Genomic DNA, 22,093 nt, shown 5'->3' on the forward strand with positions numbered 1-22,093 from the left:
AGTCCTGGAGCCCTCTCTCCACTTCCCCCGTCTGCCTCCCTTTATTCCCGGTGTTGCGCTGATTGGCTTCCCCCTCTACTGAGCTGTTTCTCCCCCTGCTGCTGGGTCCTTCGCCAGCATCATCTGGGAGCCTCCCCTTCGCCTCTCGCTCCGATGTCAGTTCCCTGACAGTGTACAAGTTTTGCTTACAGTCCCATTCAGCGCACCCATTCCCTCCCATCGAGAGAGGCTGAGTGTGAGCAGAACACAAAGCTATATGCTTTCAATTTTTTCTGCAACCATTAATCTCCCAAAACCTGGATTCTCACTTAAAACCTATTAAACATCATATGAAAGAAAGCTATGGCAACTGGGGGGTGGGCGGGTATCTGCTGGTGTGAATGGAGGCTGCCTGAGCATGCATATATATGTGTGTTTTAAAAAGCATGGGTTCGTTTATGTAAAGCACCGTGGGTGGAAACAGCTATATAAAGAAAACGATTATAGCAAAATGCTCTAGTATTGTATCCTTGAAGATGGGAACGGCTTGGTAGTTGCTAAGAGCATTGTGGAAAGAGCTGTGGGAATCCACAGTTCATACCACGAAAGATGAAAACATGTTACCGGTCTTAGAAAAGGAAGCTGCCGCAAACTTGGTTTTAAATGTCAATAGGCCCTGCGTGCTGGGAAGGGACCATAGAAGTGTACAAAGAGTTCCAAGGATTGTATGAATGAACTTAGTCCATAGCAGCCCCCACGCCACAGTTGTCATGTGGCAGGCTGCTGTTGAAAGGGAAAGAGTTCAACACATCCCACTGGGCGAGCTGAGCTGTAGCCCTTGGGCTATCCCAAAATAGCCCTTTGGATCCCTGGTGTCTGATTCTGTAACTCATCAACCTTTTCTCGAGTCTGGTCAAGTCTGAGTCTGGTTCAGTCATTCCTGTCAAACTATAGCTTGGTCATCGGGAACATCAGACTTGCATGCTGGGGGTGGGGGAGGAAAGACCATCATGCACTTTTAGCCTCATAAATTAATTTTAGGTTGACATGAGGTCTGAATCGGGTAACCAATCATCATTGTTTTCCCCAAAACCAGAAATGGAAAGCACTTCAAACCATGGTTCTGATTCTGGTTTGGAAGCAAACTATATTCAGTTACAACCATAGTTACTGGTCTGTCATGAAGGTAACAGCAAACTGTGGTTTACCCTGAACCAAGGATGTGCAGAAGGGCATTAACAACAACAATAATAATTTATTATTTATACCTCGCCCATCTGGCTGGGCTTCCAGAAAAATATTAAAATACCGTAATACATCAAACATTAAAAGCTTCCCTAAACACAGAACACTGCTTACTCTAATAGGCTAGTGACTTGTTCACCAAATGAAGGTTGGCTTTCCTTTTAAGATGAAGGGTTGGCCAATCCTCACATGGCAAACCAAGCTCTAAATAAACTATTCATAGTTTCCCAGCTGGTGTCCAGGAAGTTGGAGTCTAACCAACCACATGACTGTTTACATCCAATATATTACCAGCCTGGACATGTGCAGAGGAAAGGCGCATGATTTCCCCACTGCATGCTTGGCATCGAAACTGGGGTCAGCCATAACATCTCAACTGGGCCATGGGTAGGTCAGATTTTGTAGGAGCCGTCCGATGAGTACAAATAGACATTCAAACTGGGGAGCAGAGGCGGGGGTCTTCTTTGGTGAGCAGCCTGGTATTGGAGAAGGAAGATTAATAGCGTGAAAAACGCTCGAGGAAGATCTGAAATAACGCTGCTCACATGAGTAGACCCATTGGGATTTGCACCTTTTGGATGACAGACCAACTGTTATTGTTGAAGCATATATTTCAATGGTGAATAATATTGACAGCCACTGGGTCTGACTTTCTTACAGTGCCTGAAACAGTATGTGGAGATTTTGATCAAGGAAGGCTTAGAAACAGCCATTAGCTGCCCTGATGCCTCCTGCCCGAAGCGAGGTCATCTTCAAGAAAATGAAGTACGTTTCCTGACACGAATTTGTCTTACGTAAAAGTTCAGCTCAGTTGTTATTGCAGATATTTGTGCGTGTTGCTGTTATGTAACTTCTGCTCCAAGCTCATTGTCTATCTTTGCCTGTTATCCCTTTAGTTATCGCTATCATTAATCGGATGCTTGTATCTCTCTCTCTCTCGTTCTCTCTCTCTCTTTAAAACAGATTGAGTGTATGGTTGCATCAGAAATCATGCAGAAGTATAAGAAGCTACAGTTTGAAAGAGGTATACAGCAGACATCCCAGGTGGCCCCAAACTGGGGGTTGTAGCCAACTAAATTCCACTCACAGTAGACCCACTGAAAATAATGTGCCCATGTTCATTAACTTCAAAGGGTCATCTCTGAGCATGACTAACATTGGACTCAATCTCGTGTGTGGAAAATACATTTCCAAACCATGAGGAAGAGGCGCTTTATTTTTATTTTTTTTAACCATGCAGGATAGCTCCCCACGGAAATTCGAAATGTGCTGTCAATATTGTATTTCCAACAGATGTTAAAAACTTACCTGTTCATCCAGGCATTTATTGATTTTGATTACATTCATTACCACCTATTGTAGACTCTGTTTTAATGAGGCTACAGATACTATTTAACAAGGTTCTTATTTATTTTTCTTATGTCTTCGTTATATGGTTGTACATCACTTGGAACATTTTATAAACAAATGGTATTTAAATTTATTTATTTATTAAACTTACTGCTTCCCGTTGATATTCCACAGCCATACCAAAGAATAAGATATTGGATATGATCAGGAATTGGCATTCCACTGTGTGTGGCTTGATTCAAGAAGAATTCTGCATCTTAAAAACTTTTGCCTTATGCTTGAGTCAAGCCATTGTCTTCCAAGGACAGGGATTTTCCAGCCCTACCTTGAGATGCTGTGGAACTGAAACCATGCAAAAGCATATTATATACATGCTCCTTCACTGAGCTGTGGCCTTTTCCCAACTGCAGTTTGTTTCCCCCACAGAAGTGCTTTTGGATCCTTGTCGGACTTGGTGCCCATCCTCTTCCTGCCAAGCGGTTTGTCAGCTTCAGGAATCAGGCCCCCAGAACCCACAGCTGGTACAATGCAAATCTTGCGACATAGAATTTTGCTCGGCGTGCAAATCCAATTGGCATCCGGGACAAGGCTGTCAAGAAAACATTCCAATCAGCTACCTTCCAGGGGAAACAAGGTATAGAACTGTACATTACCAATTGACGTTTGCATAATTCTTAACACATTAACAGCTTCGCTCAGCAGTTTTTTTTGTTTTTGTTTTAAAAAGACTGATTTTCATTGTGATAGCCTCAGGTGTCTCCTTATTCACCTATTATTTGAAGCCGTTTCTCCCTCCCATCACAAGACTGAAGCAGAAAAAGCCCAACTCTGGCAGATAGATTGCCCTACTTCTGAAACCAGGTATATGCTAGGAATTCCTCAAGGTTCCGGAAGTTTTAGGATGTCACCTTGTCAATGTGGGTTACCTTTTGGACTGTGGCTCTATGCCCTGCTGTTTGGTAAGAAGTCCATGTTCTGATGGAAATATTCCATACCATGGCTTTATCAGCACACCTGTGTTACTCAGTTTCCCTGTGGAATTCTAATGCTGCTGATCAGCATGAAAAAAAGTCATGGAGCTGTCCACCATCTCAAGTAACATTGGAAGGAGCCCATAATTGTGTGCACAACTTAGCTCCCCGCCCCCAATTCCTAGGTTTATACAAATCAATTTTATACAAGCAATACTGGCAGATGTATTGTTAGTCAACCTGACTTATTTGAGGTTTGTAGAAGCTGTTAAAACTGAATGATAAAGATGAAGGATGTGTAGAAACGAAAACCTGCCTTTGGTCTTGTGGCTGTGTGACAAATCCATGCAGACATAGGAATAGCTTCAGTCTGCAAAAGGGTCAGAGTGTTTTAAGAAATGCGGTTTTTAAAAACCAAGAGCATTTTGTCAAGAATGAGCCAATTCCAAGTGAAGGTTTGCAGCCAACTGCAGAAAGCAGCCAGGAACAGAGAGGCTTAGATCAGTGGTGGCCAAACGCTGCCCTCCAGCTGTTTGTGGAATACAGTTCTCATCATCCCTGACCGCTGGTCCTATTAGCTAGGGGTGATGGGAGTTGTAGTCCAAAAACAGCTGGAGGGGCTGAGTTTGGCCACTGCTGGCTCATATTGTACTTAGGCTGGGCAAAAACCACAGCAGACAAGGGTAGCTCTTCCGGACATTGGAATGTTGGTTGCCAAGGGAACGACAGAGCGGGGTGGAACACAGCCAAAGCTCTCAGAAAGCTCAAACATCTGTAAACAGAGACGGAAGCAGTCTGTCAGAACGGGAAGAGATTGGAGCTGATCCAATCTCTCCTAAAAGTCGTCAAATGGGAGGGCTGCTAGACAGGAAACAAAACGAGACAAGGTATGAAAGTTCAATATCTTCTGTAGAAACCGGAAGGAGTCTTCAGAAGGGTCATCTTGATTGATGATGCTTTGTTAGAGCTGTCCGGAGCTATCTGTTTGTTTTTGTAATAAATTCTCCTTTTTAATTAAGAACACTTACCGTGTTACCAAGCCGGGAACCTGGACTCGCGACACATTTCTCCCATAAAATTTCCAAAACATCTCTTCCAGCTCTGCTTATAAAATGGAAGAAGATGATGCACCCATCAAACGCTGCCCGAAATGCAAAGTTTACATTGAACGGGACGAAGGCTGTGCCCAAATGATGTGCAAAAACTGTAAACATGCCTTTTGCTGGTACTGTTTGGAATCACTTGACGTAAGTATACGTAGTTGAGTTTAAGATTGGAAGATGAAATTCCTTGATTCTATCCCTGTAATAAATTCCTGTTAATAAAGCATTCAAAATGTCCATTGATATAATATTCAAAAACTGTAAAGGGAAGCATTGAAATGTTACAAGTCCCAGAAAGTTAGGTTGCCTCTGTAGACATAAATACAGAGACATAAATACAGACTGTGACATACATTTAGCTGTACTGCAGCAAACAATTAGCAAGATACCATTGCATGAACTAACATTGTTACAAAAAATTAGAGTTTGTATATATTTATGGCATAAAAAGCCCCATCATCTGGGACAGAAGTGACATTTAGGTTGGAGTTACTTTGGCCATATCAGAGTTTAGGCTTTGGCTTAGCTGCTGTTGAAAGCAAATTTAGCTTTGTTTTAGAGATACATTTTTTGTTGCTAAATTTAGGGCTGTTTCTGGATGGTGGTGGTTTTGTGAATTCTTAATATGATGGGCTGTTTAATCTTAAGTTTTCATACTGAATGTTTCGATGCGGGATGTTAGATGTTGATTCTCTGCTGCTGTAAACTTTGTTGGTATAGTTTTTGTGCTTTTTTGTTTTTAAGCAATGAACTGTTTTGAAAAGTTAGGGTTACATTTTTTGTTACATAATATTGTTTTACTGTTATACCGATGATGGCACTTTGGGCATGGTTTAACTGCAGAAAAAGAGCACAAGAACAAACCCTGAAATGGGATGAACTGGGGAAGGGGTCTTATTTGTACTATCTCAGTTTGGGCATACAGTGGTACCTCTAGTTACGAACTTAATTCGTTCCGGAGGTCCATTCTTAACCTGAAACTGTTCTTAACTAGAGGCATGCTTTTGCTAATCAGGCCTGTTGCTGCCGCTGTGCCGCCCGCACACGATTTCCGTTCTCATCCTGGGGCAAAGTTCTCAACTCGAGGTAACTCTTCCAGGTTAGCGAAGTTTGTAACCTGAGGTGTTTGTAACCCGAGGTACCACTGTATTACCTTTTCCTTCTCTTGTCTTTCTTTAAGTTTTTTTGTTTTTGTTTTTGTCTTTTAAACTCCTCCTGGCATTAACTCACATCTCTGAAAGGGCTGCTGCCAATTTTGTAGATTGCACAATGGCCCACTTCGGCCTATTTCTGTGAAATATGTGTTATTGGGTTCCACGGGGCCCTTTCTGCGGTTAATATTGACTTTGCACTCCGTGCCATAGAGGTGAGCGGTCTGACTCATTTATGCTGGCTGTTAGCTGCTCCCTGTTCCAAAGGAGCCAACTCAGTGATGTCATTGCTGTTGGCACAGCAGCGGAATCCATAGCTTGTGACGTTGCCACTGCATTGTGAAATGTGACTGATGTGCCAAAAGTAGATAGGGAAAAAAATGAAAATTGACCTCTGCGAGTGGGGGCGGAAAAACAGGGAGAAGTACCATTCACTCCTCTCTCTCTCTCTCTAGCCTGTGGCAGGATCCTAGAACTGCAGTCTTCTGCACATTTACTTGGGAGTAAGCTCTGCTTGCTAGACCCAGTAGGACTTATTTCTGAGTACACAATTGGACTCCCAATCGAAGTTATTCAGCCCTCATCACAAATCAGGTTTATTACCAAAATTTGCAGACTTTCAGCTGTTTGCTGAAAACAAGAAGTACCGTATTTTTTGCACCATAACACTCACTTTTTTCCTCCTAAAAAGTAAGGGGAAATGTCTGTGCGTGTTATGGAGGGAATGCCTACGGGTGGCATGCCTATGGATTTTCCTCCTCTAAAAACTACGTGCGTGTTATGGTCGGGTGCGTGTTATAGAGCGAAAAATACGGTAATTGAAATAGCTCAACCCAACGGGTGCTTCAAGTAGTTTCCGAAAATTCAGCTGAAATTGCAACTGTACCTGCTAAGTGGAAAGGTTTTGTAACCAAAAGGTTTTATAACCTTTTGACTGCTTGTCAAGAGTGAAGTTCTCAACCACGGCTGAAATAATATATATGCATATTTCCCCCTCTCCTTTTATTGACACTTTACAGGATGACTTCCTTCTTATACATTATGACAAGGGACCTTGCCGAAATAAGCTTGGTCATTCCAGGGCATCAGTTATTTGGCACAGAACGCAGGTAGGTGTCGATGTGACTTTGCATATCTGCTGGTCCCCGTCCCCCCCAATTTTCGTCTTATTCATGAAAAAAGTGAATGTGGGGAATTGGGAGTCAGAGGAGGGGAAATGGCATGAGGAAAATGGGAAGGTTTTAAAAAGCAATGTTAGCTGGCTTGCATCACATACAAGTATTGCTGATGAAAGCTGATCTGAGGTGCAGAAACAATAGTTCCTCTTCAAGGTGGAGAGACTACAGAGTCACGTTCCAGGAAAATAGAGGCAGTTACCCAACTTGCAGTGAGGTGGAGAGTAAGGTAAAACTGCATCTCAGTCAGTTATTCTCTGTAGTTTCTGTGGGTCTGTAGCTGCTGCAGAAACAAAACACCCTGAGTGCTGTTGCAGGATTTACAGACATCAGTCCACAAACCCAAGATGACATAATTTGATCGAGGTGGCCCACAAGACAGATTGATAGCCATTAAAACCTACCATGTTTATTTTGACATAGAAGAACCTTGGAAGAATAATATTAAAAGAGCAACTGAGCTTTTATTACTACAGCAGGCATGCTGTTGCAATGGGGAGCTGTGTTGCTCATGCCAAAATTACACTTCAGAGATGATGTATAGCAGGAGATTGCAGAGAGGGAAGCAGACATATTTTTCAGGGGATGCGGGGGAAGCCCATGTTAAGCACAATAATAAATTCCCCACTCCACAAAAATATAAATATTTGAGGAATTATAGGGGGGGGGGGAGAAGGGAAATGAAATGAAAACCTCCAAATATACTATTATATAATACAGTAAGTAATGCATGCCATTCCTTATTTTGAATGTTGTTCAACAGTACCACCTGCTGGCCAAAAACAAATTGACGTTTTCAGGACCAATAAAGAGAAAGTAAAGTAATCTGAATCTGAAGCAGAAAGGGGGGAAAAAGATTATTATAAAGTGGCTTTTTTTCCATAAGAAAAACCCTCCACCCAAATCATCCCTGTTTAACTTAAGACAGTTATGTTAATAGATGTATTATGTCAGATGCTAAAGGCTGCACCTGTTGTACTTTTCTTTAGCTGGACAATTTTATAAATCATTGGAACCATACTTTTCAAGTAGGTCAGCAATTTGGAGATTTTGATCCTCCATGAAACTGAATCCTTAGGTGCATATTGAACAATACCCTTCTGAATCCCATACCTCCTCATAGGCTACCCTGGGGAGTGCGTAATTCCATGGATAAGCTCAGGGCCTTTCATTAGTCAGGTGACAGGGGTGCAGAACAGTTGAAATTGCAGTTGCCAGCCCTTTATTCTCTCTCTCTCTCTCTCTCTCTCTCTCTCTCTCTCTCTGTGTATGTGTGTGTTGCAACGGTAAAGCAACCCCTTGCCACTGAACAGTTTGGAAGGGGGCGGGGAGAACTCTCCCCCAGTCCCCCTTCAAGCGGATTATTTGAGAACAACTGCTGGCATATGTGATCTTTCTTTTTCTTTTTTTATCCAGGTCGTGGGGATCTTTGCAGGGTTTGGTCTGTTACTGTTAGTGGCCTCCCCTTTCCTTCTGCTTGCTACCCCATTCGTGCTTTGCTGCAAGTGCAAGTGTAGTAAAGGAGACGACGACCCCCTCCCGACTTAAGGTGGAGTGAAAGTGGGACTGGCTCATCATCGCAGTGCATTTCCTACTCACCCACCCTCTTCTTGCACTTGACATTGCGTTGGCCTTACTCGCCCTGATTCCCAACGTTGCAGGAGACAGGAGGCGCCACGATTCCCAGCGACCTTGCCCGCAAGTCGGTTTACAGAGTGCAAGGCATATCCTGGTGTGTTTTAGGGGGGGGTCAGCGCGAAGCAAGCTGGGACGTCGGAAACATCATGTGTCAGTAACGCAAGGCTACGTTGGCCGATTTGGAACTGAGACGCTACGGTGTCGAAACAAAGCCCGTTCAGCATATCTATTTGCATCAAATTGAGGTGTTAGACATGTGTGTTTTAAGAATCGCTTACCATTAAAAAAAATATATATCAGCCCATTTTAAAGTGTGACTTTAAATATCTTGTCTAATGAAACTGAAGTCTCTGTTAATATTTGCCCTGGGAAAATATTGGACATCCATACACCCCTGAAGCTGTTTCCCATGCAATATTATAAGAACAATCTGGTCATGTATGTATAGGCCAGGAATGTTTGAGGGTGGGGGCTGATGCAGCCCTCCAAGCCAATGTTTCTGCATCCCTCATGCCACCAAATTTGGTAGTGACACTAAAAAAGTAGACACAGCCTGGGGGACGGGGATTGAAACCTTTCTGCCCACCCCAGCACCAGCTAGGGATCCCCTTTTCCCCATAATGGGGAATTGGATAGGATTGAGCTGTAGCCCCCGCTTCTCAGCTGATCTGCATGTGTATGTGTGTTGTCCTTGAGCATGTGAGAGTATGGGGGGGGGGACGAGCTGCACCCGCCGCTGGCATGGAGGGTTAGCAAAGTGTGAATGCATCTATTAAAAAAGGTTAGCCACCCCTGACATACGGCATCCTATGCCTATATCTTTTCAATAGGATGCCTCCTAACATTTTGGGAAACGTGAACTATTTGTGTGGATGCACATTTGTTCTTTGGAACAGAAAAAGAAATTGCCAACCATAGAGGCTGAGATACACAACCCAGACCTGCTATTATTATCAAGGCTCTTTTTTAAAAAAAAGATGTTGGTATTCCTTTTCTTTGAAAGTCTGTCTGACATTCTTTTCTACATCTCTCTCACCTGCTACGTGGCTATGTGTTGCATAAATAGGGCTACCTCTGGTCAGGTATCTTTTTATGTACCTATATGTCATTTTAAGCCAAATAGATCTTCTCCTGAATAGAATGAAGAGGGAAGAAGGAAAGAGTGTAGTATTGAGCCTTACATCCATCTCAGTGCATGAGATGTAAATTTATTTGTACAATCATTTCCACCCTATAGAGTATGCAGATTTTTAGGCTCTCTTGAGTTTGCTTTGTTTTCACTTTTCTTTAATTAATGCAAGCGCCCGCAGTTGTAATAATATAAAGAGTCCGTTGAGACTGATAGGTTTTCCGGTCCATTTTTAAAACTGTTATATCTCGTGCTGTATGATACTGTGACAACAAACATTTAGTTCTGTTTGTTTTTAAGCAGCCCTCTCTCCCCACCTTCGTTTTTCTTTGTTTATCATTTTGCTGCTCTGTTTGTTGTCCCGGGTCTTGCCTAAATTGAGGTGCTGCCATTATCCTGAAGGAGAATGATGTGGACATCAACTTACTATATTGATAGGCTACTCTATGTGATTCTTCCGTGCAGCTATGGGTGAGAACTGTAAACAAACTCTCCTAAAAGTACATAAGTTTCCATAGTAGGAAAAAGTATGAGTTGAAAATGTAGTATATAATCAAAATGAAACGTGATCCCAAAGAATGAAGACAATGGGAAATCTTTTGATGCCTGTGCAATGACAGTGAACAGGAGCTAGGCCTACATCTCAGGTAGGTGACAACCAAAAATTTCCAGGCATTAAGTACACAACAGTGGGGATTGGGCAGGTAGCTTGTGAATCTAATGTACACCTGGTTCATGCTGTTCCCCACATGCCAAATAATCGATCCATTGATTGCAGGAGGGAAAGGAACCTGTTCTGTCTATTTTTGGACCTTGTTTTATATACTAATTCGCCCAACCGACAGCATCATACGTTGCTGTGAAGGTACCCCCTCAGACATCAAGTGAGGATGGTTTGCCTGCTCCTGTCAAGTTGCACAGGCTGTTATGTATGGAAACACTTAGTCCTCTGCTGTGTTTTCAGCTATTTAGCTTACGAAGTTAACAAATTCACTGCCTGGCTCTCCCATTTCTCACCCTTTCAAATAACGATGGCACTGAGGCAGTGAACATCTGTGAAAAGTGGAAGAGACCTGTTAAGGTGGGCACTCGCTTTTGTTCTCTCTGGTTACCTCAGGTTGCTGACTGCGACTTTGTTTTGTGTGTGCTTGCATGTGGGTGAGTACAGAACCTCCAGAGGTTCAACCATCCATCTGATGCCGTCAGACAACAAAAAAATCTAAAGTTGCATCACACTAGAAGCAAAATGGCATTAGAGGCACACTTCTTTACTTGCCTTCAGGTTGCAGCCTTTGTCTTTGGAAGCCATGCTGTTCCTAACATATCACATACTCAAAGAATACTTGGATGAGGGGGGGGGGACCTCCTTTAACATTAAACCAGACACTGAAATTGCTTTTGCATCCTGCATATCAGACACATCACACTGTGTTTTAAGTTTGGGTCCTTGCTTAGAATCAAGTAGTTGCCATTTGTTGGGAATCACATATTTTGACCATCAGTATTTCTTTGAAATGGGTGTGTGTGAGTGATATAACATGAACTTTTTTTTTAACTTTAAATTTCAAGCCTCTGTAGAGGAACATCAGATATTAGCATTTTTATTCTCATTCTAATGAAGTGTGGACCTCATCTCCTGGTATCACTTGTATTTTATTTCTGTACTGTTGCTGCTTTTAGTGCATTGCCTTAAATCCCTTTTTAATGGACATAATGTGTTTTCTTTTGGACAATACTGATGTAAAGCTCATTCCATGACCTAGGACATTCCAACCCCTACCAGCTGACCTGGGTTATACTTCTACACACGCTAAAATGAGAGCAGCAACTAGCAAAATGTTCTGCTACACCTGGTCCCTAAACTTTAGACCAAACTCCAGTGTATGCCAAATTGAGTTTCACCCATGTGGGGCAAGTCATTTTGACTGCATCTTTCCTCACCCACCTATAAACAAACCTCATTTTGCAGGAGTCTTGTGTCTTTCAAGCTTCTCTGGGAAGCGCTTGGGGTATAATTCTAGTTGTCTTCACCTTCAACCCTTGTACCCTACAAAGTCACCATTTTTCTAGTGTTGGGCATGGCAGTGTTTTAGATAATGTTTTATTCTGTGTACCTTTGGGCTGCAAAAAAATAAATAAATCAGAACTATTTAGACCAATTCTTCGTATGCAATGAATGGTCTAGTGTAGTTAGCACAATATCTTTTTATCTGAAGCAGAGCGACAGAAATTTTGGACATATGAACCATGTTAAGAAATATATACATACAAATACTTGTTTGCAATTGTAAATATTTGGCTGGGAGAGAAAGTAATAGTTTATTTCCTAGATCTGCTTCCTCTATGGGTTTGGGGTTTTGAATTACTTGATCTTCTTTGCAATATCACACCAATGCATTAGGAATCCATCATTGTTCCATTTTTGATTTTCAGACTTTGTTCATGCTGCTATACATGCACACAATGCGTCACAGTTTTCAGTTCCTGCTCATTTGTTTTTAATGAACATGAGTGCATATACATGCTTGTTGATTTCTCTCTTTTTTTTTAAGTCCACCTGAGGCAATGCTATGACTGCACTAAGATCCTTTGAAGGCCTTTTTTTTTATCCATACTTCAATTTAAGTAACCTGTAGGTGAGAGGGTGGTACAAAAAAAAGTGAAATGAAAACTGCAGCAAATTCCAAAAATAATGTTGAAAAAAGTCTTAAGTTGAACAAGAAAAAAGGGTGAGGGAATGCAGGACAGAGCCAACCCATGGAACTCATCTCTGGTTTTGTGTGTGTGTATCAAAGCTCTTGAGGGACGCAGGTGGCGCTGTGGGTTAAACCACAGAGCCTAGGACTTGCCGATCAGAAGGTCGGCGGTTCGAATCCCCATGACGGGGTGAGCTCCCGTTGCTCGGTCCCTGCTCCTGCCAACCTAGCAGTTCGAAAGCCCGTCAAAGTGCAAGTAGATAAATAGGTACTGCTCTGGCGGGAAGGTAAACGGCGTTTCTGTGCGCTGCTCTGGTTCACCAGAAGCGGCTTAGTCATGCTGGTCACATGACCCGGAAGCTGTACGCCGGCTCCCTCGGCTAGTAAAGCGAGATGAGCGCCGCAACCCCAAAGTCGGTCACAACTGGAGCTAATGGTCAGGGGTCCCTTTACCTTTACCTTATCAAAGCTCTTTGGCCTGGTTAGCTTTACAAAGAGATTTCTCCCAGGGACTCTACTGAAGATGGACATTAATGGATTTTGTTGATGGTGATGGCATTAGGGATTTCCAAACAGCTTGTAATCATGCTTACTTACTAATACTCTTCCATAAAGTAAACGCCTGCCATTTGTGTTTAAAGCCCCATGATGGTTCTGGCTTTGTTAATGTGTGTATCTTTCTTAACAAAGATGAGGAACCTTTGGTACAGGTATAGGTATGTGCCCTATAAACAAATCCCTCCCTTACTCATTTTACCATGGATGTATTTTTAACCTTGTATAGAGAAGCACGGAGGAGTCATGCATATGTATAAATGATGTATTTGACTAGTGTAAAAAGAATTTAATTTTTGTTTTCTGTATTTGAAATGTAACTACATTTCGTGCCACTAACACTGTGATGTATAAAAGAGCTGTTGAATGCCTTTGAATGTTGTTTTGTACTTCGAATCATATTGAAGAGTTTTATTTGTAATTTCAATAGATATTTTAAATGAACCTGTCTCCTGTCAGAAGTTTGTTTGTTTATTCCCCCCTTCCCTCTCAGCATAATAGCCTTCTCATGGGCTTGTTCTCAATGAGAAGTCAACACAAAGTGATTATTTTTTCAGGGCTCTGTATTGGATGTTTTCAACTGCAAGGAAAAAAAACACATTTAAGATTTGCATCCTGGTCAGCAATAAGCCACAGGGGCTACTGGTTTGTTTCAGCTAAACTATTTTCTTCCATCACATGCAATATGTGCTTCATCTGGCTGGCTGCCTGCAAGAACAGTACAAAGAACCATCCACCATGGAACTGAGCAATGATAGAGATTCAGCCACCAGAATCTCTATCAGCAACTTTAACTAATGGAGATTCTGGTGGCTCCAAGTCCTTTCTGTTGTTCCCAGTCAACCCATATCAGAGTGACAAGATTTCAATCTTGCCCAATGTTTCACTAACATCCTACTTGCTACTTCTGCTCCACATAACCCAACCATCTCAAGATGGTGAAGAAATAATAATATTTCAATGTCAAGGCTGTTCGCAGTCCTGCGGCTGTCAAAAGGCCGGGTTTAAACTTAAAAGCCTGGGGTGTTTCCAGTGATATTTTGTCCCAAACTAACCCCTTGCCTGTAAGCAGGGCCTGGCTGCCCCCTCCCCAACCTGGCATGCTTTCTCCCTGTCCTTCTATACAGGCTGATTTTGTATGTGTCGTCCCCACTTCTATATTTATTTATTTTTAGAAAAAGAGGTGCCGGAACTCACTGTGAATGCCTCCCTTGTTCTCTTATAATGGCAATGGTGCCCACCTGAGAGGAGCCAGAACAGTTACAGCTGTAAAAAAAAACAAAAACTGGTCATCCCTATGTTTAATCCTCAATCACTCAGTTGATTTTCTATTGGGGAATAAGTTGTATCTATCTTTGAAGCTTGCAGCACTGGATTATTTGTGTGCAGGATCACATTTTGATAGGAAGATGAGCATGGGCACAGTGACGACAAGTATGCCTTAACTTTTCCTGCTTGGCAGGGGGTTGGACTTGATGGCCCTTGTGGTCTCTTCCAACTCTATGATTCTATGATTCTAACTGCCAAATCAAGATGAAATTATCATCTGAATTCACTCGGTCCTTTTTCTTCTTCTTCCTGGAATCAAAACGCAATCATTACTGCTTTTTCCCCATTAACAAATCTCTGCACAAGAGGCACCGCAAAGCAACTTAAAACGAAGAACTCTTAGCATCATGTAACAACTTTTGTATAGCAAATTAAGAGTTCAACCTGTGCCTTTGGAGATGTAAACAGAAACAAGGTCAAAATGCTCAAAACAGCCATAAGATTTGCAGACCTCTCTCTGGAAAACGCTTCGAGTGATATCTAACCCGGGGAAGAATTCCTAGCTTCCCTTGCCTGTCCCTCCAGCCCTCTCTCCCAAAACACATTTTGCCCCATCCATTCATATATCTGGTAAGCTGGAATGATAGTGGCCAGGTACACAAGGTTTTCCTCCTCCCTTCTCCATCACCCTGACCTTTGTAGCAGTGTGCCAGCATCTAAAGCCCAAGTGGCTGTCAGAAATTTACCCAGGAGGGCTGGGTAAGTGTCATTGCTAAGTATACGGAGGAGCGAGAAAGGGAGGGAAAAGAAGAAGAAGACTTTAATGGGAACCTCACCTCTGCTATGACCCCATGTCACGGTCACTTATGGAGGAAAGGAGAAGAAGTTGGACTTTTGTTTTGGTGGATTGTGGGTGAAGGCACTGGCAGAGACTTCTTTTGGTATGGGCAAGAGTAGATTTCCAAACCCCTATATTGGCTTAGAAAAATTATTTTGATTTCCTTGTTTCCCCAGGGAAATTCATCATTTCCACAACAACACCTTTGAGAAGTGATTGAATCTGTTATTTGTGTACACGTATTTGTGAAGATGAATTGACCACTCTAGTGCTATATCAAGTTTAATTTAAAATAAGAAGAATAAAGAAGGATGTGAAAAGAACAGCCTTTTTGTTTTCAAGCTATGGATAAATAAGGCCTGCCTAGTTTTCACCTCTCTAAACGGAAGCCTACCAGCCATATATTCACACTGTAAACATTTTTTTAAAAATCTTTGCAATCTCAGGCAAGCCACTAAAAGCAAGTTTATTGAACCGCTAATAGCCCCCAGTTTTTATATGAGTTGTATTCAGCCTGGTTGGGTAACTGTTGAACAGGTTTCAGTTAAATCAAATGCAATAGATACACAATGAGGGGATTTTTAATGAATACTTGGCAAGTAAAATGTTTAAAAAAATAAAAAAATGTGCAGTTATTAGCATGAGAGTGTCATTTTTGTCACTATAATAAATACTTTGTCTAGCCATGCTAGAAAATGTGAGCTACCAACATAAAGATTTCCAGGCAAAGTCCACCATGCATACATTTTATGCTTCAGTAAATGTTGGTTGTTCATCCTGAAAACTGAATGGCTAAAGGCCCAACGATTGTTACTTTAATGATGCAATTCTGCCTGTTTCTTTTACAAGCAAGTGGGTTTTTAAGCATCTCATATTTTCACTTATTTTGCTAGGAAACCAGCAGGGCGCAGTCTTTACACACATTAAAGTATGTCAAACAGCTTCCTTGATCAAATATTTAGCATGCATCACATAAGAAATAAATTTATTGTAGTGCCGATCCACTAAACATTATTTTGTGTGATAAACATTATCAGTCAGTGATCACTTAATCCTTGCTGACAATGAGGCAGGCACATGCTTAGGCCGCTGCAGAATATTGTTAACTCGTCTTTTATTGCATATTAGCATGCTCTCTTTTAGGAAAAATACACAAATGAAAGCGAGCGGGATATTACTTTAACTGAGGTCAAGCACACAAGCACTTTTTGCTTAAGCTGGAAGTGTCCCAAGATGAGAAAACATTTATTGGAATAGAAGGAGATAAGTATACAACCTTTAGAAGACATCTGAAGGCAGCAGGGGAGGGTGTTTTTTTTAAAAAATGTTTAATGTTTTACTGGATATAGGAAGCTGCCCAGAATAGCAGGGGCAACCCAGTCAGATGAGTGGGGTACAAATAATAAAATTAATATTAATTATAATAAGGCTGGGTGGTGATGGTCTAAAATAGATTCACTGTGGGGGAAACTGGGAGCAGGGTTTTTACAAACACTACTATAATGGAGCAACAAGATTTAAGATGGAATGTGCAGCCACAGCAGAAGCGGATTCAGGGGACAAAAAAAGTGTGTGTGTGTGTGTGTGTGTTTCTTTCTGAGGTAAAACATTTGACTTTTAGTATATAAAGAATGGCAACCTTTTGAGGTAAAATATTGGAACATGAAGCATAACAATAATGGGAGTTACCACAGTGAACCCTTTTATAAGGACTACTTTCCACCAGGTAACAAATTCCCAAACCCCAATAATCCATTAATTCGACTTTGTGGTGCTGCATCCACAGCCAAAGGAGATGCGTGAGGACACCCATCTCTTTCCATATCTGCCGCCTCTCCCAGCCCTCCCAAGCCTGCTGTTTGAGGCAACTGCCTCAGCGAGACAAATGGTCAGGCCGGCCCTGAAAGGATGGAGACTTGTGGCCCTCCTGATGTTGTGGGACTCCAACTCCTGACAACTTCAGCCAGAATGGTCGGGGGGATGGGAGTTGTAGTCCAGCAACATTTGAAGGGCTACAGGTTCTCAAAACATAGTCTATGCTAAGAGGTTTTTGTTGCTCTCCTCAAACGGAAAAGAAGAAATGGCTGGGTATGCTTCAAGAACCAAGTTACTAACTGGGCACAGAATTGAAAAGACAAACATGGTAGAAACAATATGCCTGCTTTAAAATTGGGAGTGGTAATGGAATAATTCCAGCCTTCTCCTACCAAAACACAGTGAAGCACCTTTCATTCTTTGCTCATTGCCCATCAGGTATACATTTGCTACATTTCTTCCCCTAGGCTCAGAATTTACAGATGAGATCCAAATGTGCACATGGACACTCAAATCAATAACATTTTATACATATTCCGCCTAATATTTCATGTCCGTGGGTTAAAGCCAGGCTTCCAACCTGTAGCCGAGACATAAAAAGAAGCCATATGTCTGCGCTTTGAATATTTATAAGTGCTCAATCACCCCTTTGTTCTTACGGTTCTGGGTGATCTTTATTATTTTAAGAGCAATTAATCACGTTAAATGTAAAGTAATGCCTTCGATTCGAGCATCAGGATGAGTGCTTTGATGATGGCCTTGTACTCAAGTTGTGCCTGCTAATAATTTTCTCTCAGCTGTCTCTGTGTAAGAATTATTGCTGGCACTTATCTCTTCCTGAACATTTCCACAGACTGAGCTGGTATTTTATTAGCGTACAGGGAGGGGATGATCACGCTGTCAGCATTAACACATTTTTGGTAAAGCACTTGCTCTCCAAGGTATTTCAAGATAAAAACCTCAGTTTATTCTTGAATTTAAGTTTCTGCTTTTTGTCTGAAATGCAAACTGCTAATTAGAGAAACTCTTCAAGAGCGAGAGTTTTGAGATCGAGGAAAAGCCCGAAGGAAAGGAACATAGATAGGGTTTTTTAAAAAAATACATAAATTGGGCATGATCCAAACTCTGCAGGCTTAGATGCAAACATGGGATTCCTCCTATATAGGAAGTGCCTGTTTGCATCTGTGGTGAGCAATACTCTATGCATTCAATGTGAAATCTCTGTACAGACATGTGCGCAAGACTCTTTAATAGTATTTTCTCTTAAAGAGAAATGTGTTTGATGGCACCTTGAGACCGATTTTTAATATGCTTCTATTACAAATTGGCATGGCAGGCAACCACCTGCTTCTTCAGATGCTGAATTGGAAATGGGGAAAGAAAAAAAGCCAGTTAAAAACAAATCCAGATAAAGCATTCAAAAGTTCTTAAAGGGACAATACTAAATACAGTGGTACCTCTGGTTACAAACACTTCAGGTTACAGACTCCGCTAACCCAGAAATAGTACCTCAGGTTAAGAACTTTACCTCAGGATGAGAAAAGAAATCACGCGGCGATGGTGCAATGGCGGCGGGAGGCCCCATTAGCTAAAGTGGTACCTCAGGTTAAGAACGGTTTCAGGTTAAGAACGGACCTCCGGAACAAATTAAGTTCGTAACCAGAGGTACCACTGTACAGTAGTGCAAATTATGCCGCGTCTTTATAGTGTGGAAAGAAACCATAATCTCTGTTAAACCCAACAGATTAATATAGTTCCATTTCTGGATGAACTCCTGTCCACATATTTTTGCGTTTCATGTGCCCACACGGTTTTTGCCTTCCTAAGAGTAGCTCTGAAATCCGCAACACTGTGTTTTGGGTTCGTTTTTGTTTTGAGTGCCCTCTGTATCTGACTTTGGTCCTTGAGTCTTTGCCTTCAGGTTAGGCCCACTTGCCCAATGTCAATTGCTGGTGCACATTTAATGCATGTAATTAAGTACACAACACAGTGGCAGACATGAAGGTATAGGTCCTATGCAGTGCAATTTTCCAGAGAAAGAGGTGCCTGAGCTCACTATGAACTTCTCCTTTGTTCTCTTAGAATGGCAATGGCACCCACCTGAGAGGTGCCAGAGCTGAGCACCGATGAACTCTGGCTGGGAAAAAAAGCCCTGGTCCTATGGATGTGATGGATGGTTCACACAGTAATTATGAGTATTGACCTGGGCCTTGAAATCTAGTTATCAAGATTTGTAGTTATCTGGCTAGGGTGGCTTTAAGAAGCTTTCAAATCATACAAGTGGTCGTTGTGATCACATGGATTTGAAGAAACTCAGCCGTTAACATTGAATTTATTTATTTATTTTTACATTGTTAACTACGTGTTTAACCCACCATTAATCATATGAGTCCAGGGCAGGTTCAAATGCTGCTAAAAATAAAGCCATTCTAATGATAAAGAGCAGGTAAAATGTTGTAGTCCTAAAATAAATTGTCCATTAATCCATTAAGCTCTTCATGCCAGCTACAGACTAATCTCATCATCCCACAAATGCCCAGGCAAACAGCAACAGAGCCAGTCATGATTTCAGGGGAAAGGCACTCCAAAATCAGGGTGCCACTGCAGAAAAGGCCTCTATCTTGTGTTGGCCCCTGATGTGTTTTACTATGGTGGGGCACAAGCCTAGGGCTATAGATCAATGCCAGCAACTTAAACTCGGCTCTGAAGACTCTAGACCAGGGTTCAGCAACCTTTCTCAGCTGTGGGCAGGTCCACCGTCCCACAGACCATGTGGTGGGCTGGACTATATTTTGGGGGAAAATAAATGAGTGAATTCCTATGCCCCACAAATAGCCCAGAGATGTATTTTAAATAAAAGCACACATTCTACTCATGTAAAAACACCAGGCAGGCCCCACAAATAACCCAGAGATGCATTTTAAATAAAAGGACACATTCTACTCATGTAAAAACACGCTGATTGCTGGACTGTCTGCGGGCCAGATCGAGAAGGCGATTGGGCCGGATTCGGCCCCCAGGCCTTAAGTTGCCTACCCCTGCTCCAGACAACCAAGAAAGCGCTTTCATGATTGGGGTTACATGATCTCTACCTGCGGCCCCAGGCAATATACTAGCAACTGCCTTGGAAGCTAATTGTAGCTAATTACAACTGGGAAGCAAATTGGAAGGCCGCCACCCCACAAAGCACATAACCGTAATCAAAGTGGAAATTGCCAGAGCATGGGATGTTGTGGTCAGGCTATCACAAGGAACAGCAGGAATGGGAAAACCAGCCAGAGCTGGGAAAAGGCAGGTTAGCTGTCACCTCCTATGACAGTGATGGGTCCCAGTCTACCCAAAGACCATGCACCTGTTCCTTAGGGGGAGTGAAACCCCTTCCAGAACTGGCTGCCTAACCAGTTACTGGACCCAAGAACCACCCACCCACAGGCCCTCTATCTTGACAGGATCCAGCTACAGTTTATGGGTCTTCATGCAGCCAGTTCCTTCATCCAAAATGCACTTGAACAACCTCACCTAGTGTCCAGAAAATTAATGTTAGTGGTGACATATGAAATTCTCAGGTTACATATGTGGGATGTAACATAAGTAGTCAAATACAACATTTCCTGTTTGCCCAGAGTGGGCACACAGGGGAATGTTGCTCCAGCCAGGAGGACTTCCTGTCACATCTGGTCTGGAGCATCCTCCCCCTGTGTGTGACCAGGTAGATGGGTGTGACCCTGGCAGACCCTATAAAAGGGCTGGTCATCCAGCCATCTTTTCCCTTTTCCCTTTTCCGCCTTATACCATCTTGATGCCTTTTGCTGAGTGCTGGTTCTTAGCCAGCAGCACATGGGCATAATCCTCACAAAGGATGAACTCACACTTTTCTCTGTAACTGTAACTACAAGCTAGAGCCTGCCTTCAGGATCATACTGTGAACTGGATGTAAGGAAACCTTATCATTACTTTCAAAAGAAGACGGTTATGTCATTGTTATTTTTTAAGAGGGAACTAAAGGGGATTTTAAGGGATGCGGGTGGCGCTGTGGTTTAAACCACAGAGCCTAGGACCTGTCGATCAGAAGGTTGGCGGTTCAAATCCCCATGACGGGGTGAGCTCCCATTGCTCAGTCCCTGCTCCTGCCAACCTAGCAGTTCGAAAGCACATCAAAGTGCAAGTAGATAAATAGGTACCGCTCTGGTGGGAAGGTAAACGGTGTTTCTGTGCACTGCTCTGGTTCGCCAGAAGCAGCTTTGTCATGCTGGCCACATGACCCGGAAGCTGTACGGCAGCTCCCTCGGCCAATAAAGCGAGATGAGCGCCGCAACCCAAGAGTCTGCCACGACTGGACCTAATGGTGAGGGGTTCCTTTACCTTTTTAAAGGGGATTTACCAGGAACAATCCAATCTGGACAAGCCAGACTGGATTGCTTAACTCAAATGGTTCTATCGAATCTATCAACTAGCTTCCTGCTATGTACTAGGGAATGTGCTCTGCTACTAGCTCACTAGCGTGAGTGAGGAAGAATAATATTTAATCAATATATCCTCTCCTACTATCCACAACATTCCCACAGCATATTGCCTCTCGGGTTTTATATTGCATTTATAGACAGTTATTGTATTTTATAGTTGATATTTATGGCTGCTCGCCGCTCTGAGGTTGTGCATAAGCGCAGGGAGAGTGGGCTGTAATTGTTCATCCCAATAAAATAAAATATTGCCTACGAGCATAGAACACAGTATTCACACGAGAATGCCTTTGTACACATCACAGGCTCCGAAACGCTGTAATTGTCTTTTGAGATGATGGGCTGTTTCCTATTTCTGTCTTAACTCCAGTTGTAACTAGGTTGGTTTGGTTTGCCTTCCGTCCTGGTGCAGCTGCAGAACTGGATGCAAATAGCTAAACTCCTTAACTCAAGAAAAGTTAGACAACAAGTCTTACATATGAATCTTCTAGGCTGCTTTAGAAGCCCCACAGAATCGCGCCTCAAACTCCTATCTGATGCTTCTCTCGTGATGAAAGAGTTGTGTTGGCTGCTTTTCACCCAATTCTCTAGTGAAAATTTGTACAGTGGTACCTCAGGTTACAGACGCTTCAGTTTACAGACTCCGCTAACCCAGAAATAGTACCTCGGGTTAAGAACTTTGCTTCAGGATGAGAACAGAAATTGTGCTCCGGCGGCAC

General features: G+C 42.4%; 1 protein-coding gene and 1 long non-coding RNA gene across 3 annotated transcripts in view; both read left to right on the plus strand.

Annotated features, from left to right (window-relative positions):
• RNF144A (ring finger protein 144A) overlaps positions 1-11,098 on the plus strand; it is a 59,612-nt gene extending 48,514 nt beyond the window's left edge. Inside the window, exons 3-8 of the mRNA XM_081189218.1 lie at positions 1,885-1,989; positions 2,188-2,248; positions 3,001-3,208; positions 4,645-4,792; positions 6,819-6,908; positions 8,391-11,098. Of these exons, the coding sequence (XP_081045344.1) occupies positions 1,885-1,989; positions 2,188-2,248; positions 3,001-3,208; positions 4,645-4,792; positions 6,819-6,908; positions 8,391-8,522 (744 nt within the window). The 3' untranslated portion in view covers positions 8,523-11,098. The remainder of the gene's footprint in view (positions 1-1,884; positions 1,990-2,187; positions 2,249-3,000; positions 3,209-4,644; positions 4,793-6,818; positions 6,909-8,390) is intronic.
• LOC308584520 overlaps positions 1-22,093 on the plus strand; it is a 218,439-nt gene that overhangs the window by 171,211 nt on the left and 25,135 nt on the right. The gene's annotated exons all lie outside the window — the stretch shown is intronic.

Source organism: Podarcis bocagei (assembly GCF_964188305.1).
Source record: "Podarcis bocagei genome assembly, chromosome: 3".
NCBI classification, from domain to species: Eukaryota; Metazoa; Chordata; class Lepidosauria; order Squamata; family Lacertidae; genus Podarcis; species Podarcis bocagei.